The sequence below is a fragment of the Corvus brachyrhynchos genome, unplaced genomic scaffold (genome assembly GCF_000691975.1).
Source record: "Corvus brachyrhynchos isolate BGI_N302 unplaced genomic scaffold, ASM69197v1 scaffold412, whole genome shotgun sequence".
Taxonomy (NCBI): domain Eukaryota; kingdom Metazoa; phylum Chordata; class Aves; order Passeriformes; family Corvidae; genus Corvus; species Corvus brachyrhynchos.
This window is the reverse complement of record NW_008236761.1, coordinates 58,082-64,468: the sequence shown is the minus strand read 5'-3', so window position 1 is coordinate 64,468 and position 6,387 is coordinate 58,082. Positions and strand designations below refer to the sequence as shown.

The following is a 6,387-nucleotide window of genomic DNA, read 5'->3' as shown; positions in this document are numbered from 1 at the left end:
GGCACGGGAGCCGCTTGAAGGGCTCGCGCGCCGCGCCCGGTGTTGGAAACACTAGAACGTCTCAATAATTGCAGTTAAGGAGTTTAATTGCCTTTTAAATTAATTATTTTAATTAATCGTCACCTATACGTATATAAATTATAAATAGTGGACTATTCTTAAATTGCTCTCAGCCAGCATTTAGAAAAATTGTCATAAGCTATTTTTGTGGGAACAGCTTGGCAAAAGTACTGAAACATTCAGTTTCGAGAAACTAACTCTGATATGCTCCCATGAACAAAGCCCGGGGGAGAAAGAGGGAGTGGTGAGGTTGGACATCTAGAAAGCAGAATTTATGGATCACAAGGACACTGCAGAAACTACCAGATAAAGACTCAGCATTGGAAATTCCCTACTAAAGGGAAATATAGAAGACGACTAAAAATATGGACTAATTAGCATAAGAAGTGAGAAATCAGTAACCATTAAAGGACAGATTACTAATGAATGAAAGATAATTATGTAATTTAGAACCAGTAAACATTAACGTCTTTGTTTACTAAAGCGTATCAGTAAGTGCAAAAGTTCTGTATCAGGGTCTGTGTGGAGGCTGGAATTTTGTCAGCCACACATCCCCTGGCCAAGAGTAAAGTAATGCCTGACTCGCTGACACTAAAAAGATGGTCTTAGAGGGCTTTATTTATCCTGAACATTTTAGAGGATTTGGTAACACAGGGGCACAGAGAGAGAGGAACCACCGGGATCATAAGGGCAGGAATATTTCACGCATACCTGGGTGTCCCAGGGGAAACAGCCATGGACAGGTGAGTGGGACCGGGACAGGGAACACCGGGAACAGAGTCCAGGGACATGTGGGGAGTGGGTCCCACCTCCATCCTGTGTTTTCACAGCGTTTACTGTTGCTCGTTGCCCCCGTCAACACACGGCAGCGCCTTACTACAGCTCATATATATATATATATATATATATATGTATGTATATTTATACAGGTGCTGGAATTCTGGAGCATTCCCCATGGTCCCCACAGTCCTGTGAAGTGCAGAGGTGCCGCACACCAGGTACAGTTCAGACAGATAGTTTTTAATCACTGCAATTAAATATTTGACAACATATTGATCACGTGACTCCCACTAGCAAAAGTTCCCCCCCAAATTTGGTTTGCTAATGTAAGAATATACCAAAACATCAACCACACAGATGTTTGCAGCAACAGCATAAAACAAGGTAACTCACACACTGAAGCACAAGTAGTACCACTGCTGTTCCAAATGTACAACTTGAATGACCTGAACGGAAAAAAGCGCAATAGAAAACTCACTGTCACTCCTCTAGGCGGCTGCAGCTCATGGCTGACCAGGGGCTGTCCGAAGGAATAGTGGATTATTTCACGGATCATACTGTGAGAGCATTTGAGGATGTAAAAAGCGTGCTGCCCTGGGGTGTTTCACTACTCTAAATACAATCCAAGCGTGTTGTTTCACCCCCTGGCTGGCACCCTACATAGGCTGCAACTGGTAAATACTGCTTTGTATCTCAGAAGCCAAGGGGATTTTTTTTCCAGAGGTTGAGGAAAAGCTTGCTGTATCAGCTGTTTCCAATTTGTGGAAAAAAAAAAGAAGTATAGTTAAAATAGTAATGAATAAATGGATGATATGGAACAGTTATTCTGAATTAGTGCTAGTGAGTGTATGTCACAATAGGATTTAATAACTGAAATGTACTGACGCAGGAGAGTAATTTAATATATTAATATGCAAAGTTTTGTTTCTATTCTGAAAGTAAACTATTTTTGTTGTGCCTCAAATTCAAATATAAGCTTCACAAATATCCATAGCCTCTGTTATAAATTAAACAGCTTCTAAACAATACTTGTCAACATTCAAATCTCAATAAACTTTGGCAGCTCTTTGGTAAATACTTATAAATATCAACTAACAAAACAGTCAAAAGGGAGGGGGGAGGCTACCAGTAGGGAGCCTCTTCTTGTGAAATTCCACAAAGGGGAACAGAAATGAAAGAGCTCCCTAAGCAAAATCTATGTCCAGGATTGATAGATTTTAGTGAGACAGTAGCTCACCCATCTCTTTTTGTGTATTCAAATACTATTACATCGGGATTTTAATAAACTTCAGACAATTTTTTGTGCTCCACCATATATACACATTCAAAATTTATACACAAGCAGAAGTGGCTTTTTATGAGCAGAGTTAAGTTTCAGTGCATTTTACAATTAATTATTGCACACAGAATAATCTCAAATGCCCAATTATTCTACTGGATAAATGTAGCAACAAATATTACCTCATGTATCTCTGACCATCTATCTTTCTGTAAAATCATGAGTTGGTGACACCTTGGGTGCCGGGGAGGGGAAGGGATCTGCGGGGGACCTGTTGCTGGTTGCTCTGGATGGTACAGGGGGTGCAGGTGGTTTTCTTGCTGGCATTGTACAGAAGCAATCAGTAGACCTTTTATTCCAGTCACCATCAAAGTTAAAGTCCGAACCAAGGAAAGTCTTCTGTTCAGTTCCCAGCAAACTTGGGCATCCAGCTGATTTCCCGGAGCCGAGTCGCTTAAAATCCGGGACACTTGCAGATGGCTTTAGCTTCATGTTGAAGTTCTCATCCTCGTCAAATGTCACCCACCCTTTGGGCTGTATGTTTTCTACCTTGAGAGATTTACTTCGCAAGCAAAATGTGTTTTCAGTTGCATCTACAGGAAATACAGGCTTGCTTGTGTTACAGCTGGGGGGGGGCAGAGAAGGGAATGGGTGGGAAGCAGCAGGTCCTACCAGTACCTGTGAGGTTATCCCAGACTCCCGCGTTTCTGTCCTAAAGGGGTTCCCAGCGTTAGGAGTTCTTTCAGTGAATGGATTTGAGCAGTTCAGCCCAGTAATAAAGGGATTTGGAGAGCTGTGCTGATGCTCCTGGGATGAGTGAAAGGTTGGAATAGGAGGCATTGCTGGCATGCAATTTACAGTTTTCGAATTATCAGCACTTCTTTGTGTTGCTGAAGGCAACTGTATCAACTCCTTCTGGTTTAAGGTTGGAGCAGGTGATGTTCGGACAGACGTCTGCATCTTGGACACGAGCAGCTGTAATGACAGGTCTTCAAAAGGGTCACTGTTGAGCTGGGGTTCAGGGTTAGTGATGCATGTCCCGTTGGGATTCAGCTGCAAAGGAAACAACGTGCTCAGGAATCACAGCTGGTTCTGGGTTATTCCTATCTCCCCCATTCTCACTTGTCAGCTGAAGCTTAAACCCAATTTTGCTTTAACTAGAACAGAAACAACAGCCTGAACCCCCTGCCTAACAAAAAGCCTGTAAGTTGTTAAACACCACTTCCTCCCCTCAGCAGCTGATGCAGCTGGAACCTGCTTCCTGCAGGTCACAATCCTAGCAAAAAACACTAAGTGAAAGTTGGGTAAGAAAATGTTCGGGAAATGCTACTGTAGAGTAAACAAGGGATAGCCCAGCACAACTATGAAATGAAAAGCTCCAGGTTACATTGTTTGGGAATTTATCATACTGATGTTACAAGCAGCATTAAAGCACCACAATGAAAGGAAACATTAGTGTTATTAGAATATGCAGTCAGACATTTCTATGTAGACAGGCATCCGTAGGCATCTCCAGTACTTCTTGGCATGGAAAGGGACAATCACTGGTTTCACATTTAAAATAACAAGTTACCCTTGGAGAAGATCATTTTCTCCACAGAATTTCTCAGCTTTTAAAACCAAAATATTCCTGTTTTTATACATTGCTTCAAACAACAATGCAACTTTTTTACCTCGTATGAACTGTCCAAAAAGATGGAGTACCTACTTTGTTCAGTATGCACACCGACAGAATAGAGTTTGGAACTTCCCCTTATCAAATGAATTAAGCCGAAGTTAAAACAGCTTCTAAGAATTCAAATGTTACAAGAAGATTTTATGATTTCAACAGATAAACTTAATATATCCAAACAGTTGAACTAGCCGTCTATAGTTGAAGCCTTTTGCAAAATAATATTAAAACAAAGGCATTGAGTAACTTTAAGGGAAAATGTGAAAAATTGAACTGTAGAAGGAATAGAAATCAAATGCAGCCTGGCACCAGCTGGTTAAACTCTGTGGCCATTTAAAAGCACAAGATCCCAAAGAAACTATGAATCCAAATTGCTCCTTATTCTAAGTAAAAATTTGTTCTGAGTAATTCTGGAACCAAATGCTTTTAAAATTGTAACAGTTTATTTTACTTTGGGTCATAGTAAGTTCTCTGTTCCCTGAGAAATGTGAAATATGGGGTTTAGTTTGAAAAATATTTTGACAGTGCAATAGCATCAGGATTTATTTGCTTTAAAGAGGACATTTATTGCCAACGCTGATCTTTTTTTCCCCAAACAGACCGAGACCAGGAGGTTCAGCACTGAGTAAGCAACATAGGTGAGGGTCCAATTGTTTCACAAAAGATGATGATGCAAAATAGCTTCTCTGGCACTAATAAATGCAGTCTCATTTTTAAACCCATTATGAAAGGAAAAAGCAAACTATGGTATGACAGTCAATCCATGAATGCAGACAGGTGGTTTTTAACAGGGATGGGACTGCAGATGTATGAAAACATCATTCATACATCTTTTCTGCTTGAATAGATGGAGACCACATACAAGATTGGTAAATAGTCAGATACCTGTTACCCTGACGGTTGCTCCTGCTTGTGAAAGAGAAACAGACATCAAAGGAAAGAAAGTTAGGAAGAAAATCCAAGAAACAAAGCAACCTCATGTTAAAAATACTTTCAGAAGTTTTCACAAAGCCATGTTTTGAGCTATGAATACAAACCACAAGTATTTACTACACACACTACACTAAATTTTCAATTTCTGTTGCATTCTACTGTAAGCTTGGCCATTAAGGGTCGTAAAGAAAACCAACTCAAGTCCATTCTAATGATATTTCCATACAGACATTAATTGTGCAGCTGATTGTGCTACTTTTTGGAGACGAATTAAAAGGAGCTGAGCAGGCATGGTCTCACTCTAGTAATCTATTAACATGAAAAGGCCCATAGCTCTCATTCTGGGAACTGTGTTGGTATAATCCCTCATCTATAGTAACAGTTTTGCAAGCCGAAAAAGCCATAATGCTTGTCATTCTATGAAAAACTAGAATCTGCTTTCTTTACAATAAAGACAATCTATTTACAATAACTAATTCTCTTTTTCAATGTATGGATGCAAACAGAGTCCTGAATATTCACACTGTACAAGCAATTATTTTTATAAGGAGAGATTTAGGTTCTTCAATATCACAATCAAGATTTGCACAGAAGGATGGGCTTGGAATTCACTACCTCTCAAAAGACCTTGTATTTCTTTAAAGACCTTTCCTCAGAAAACTGCATTTTTTTGTCTAAGTTTCCAAAATGAAAAGCAGTTTACAGGCAAAGAAAGAGGTTCAGGAGAAAGAAAGGAAAAGCATTTAAAGATTCTTTTCAATTTGAATTCAAAAATCAGCTCACTAAGGACTGAATTTGGCTGCTTCCCTGTGGTACAAAATAGGCATTAACTGCTGTAGCAAAAAATGGCTACAGACGTGGGCATAAGGAAAAACCCGAGCAGCACTGAAAACCTGCATCTGCATTTTTAAGCAGTAGTAAGAAACTATGGCTTTTCCTAGAAAAAATTGGTGGTTTTTTATTTTAACAGTCTAAATGGTCCCAGAGAACACAATGTTAATGTTGCTGTATGAATTTTTCACATTATTTGGATAGGTTTCTATATTTTAACTGACACTGGGGAATGGGGAGAATTCTATTTCTCTTAAGTATTTATTAATATATTGATTTAATTTATTCATTTATTTATCATACAGTGATAAATAATGAATGATCACCAACATAAAGCACCACATCATGCAGTAACTATTTAAAACCTGTGCTAGCTACTTACTATACAGCTTGTCATGCACATATCATTATAAAATTTAATTTTTTAGATTGAGTGTTTTTCCATTCAAAGTTGCCAAATGACAACATAACTTCATGAATGAGCTGTCCATAAGTTGTAAGCCCATCATAAGAAATCCTTAATTCAATGTTTAGTATTTAAGATGTTATTCATGGACAATACATAAGCAATTAGTACTCTCCTAGGGCCCCACAACCATTGAATCCCATCTTTGGACCCTTGTTTCTGTTTCTGTGTTTGCTTCAGGGGTTCCTCACAAGTCTGCAGCATCCGGTACAAGCTGTGTTAATTTACATAGTGAAAGAATGTATCTATGAGGGGTTTTTTTTTTTTACTTACTTGCTGCTGGGAAGGAGCAGGTTCAGAAGGCAAACTGTGAGATGAGCGGCTACGGGGCGGCGGCCGGGGGGGGGCCCGACCTTTGTGGGGCCT

At 39.5% G+C, this 6,387-nt stretch overlaps 1 protein-coding gene across 1 annotated transcript in view; it reads right to left on the bottom strand.

Annotated features, from left to right (window-relative positions):
• Nucleotides 1-1,059: 1,059 nt before the first annotated feature.
• The window catches only part of SYNJ1 (synaptojanin 1), a 47,721-nt gene continuing 42,393 nt past the window's right edge, over nt 1,060-6,387 (bottom strand). Inside the window, exons 30-31 of the mRNA XM_017727074.1 lie at nt 6,295-6,385; nt 1,060-3,172 (exon numbers count right to left, since the gene is read on the bottom strand). Of these exons, the coding sequence (XP_017582563.1) occupies nt 2,321-3,172; nt 6,295-6,385 (943 nt within the window). The 3' untranslated portion in view covers nt 1,060-2,320. The remainder of the gene's footprint in view (nt 3,173-6,294; nt 6,386-6,387) is intronic.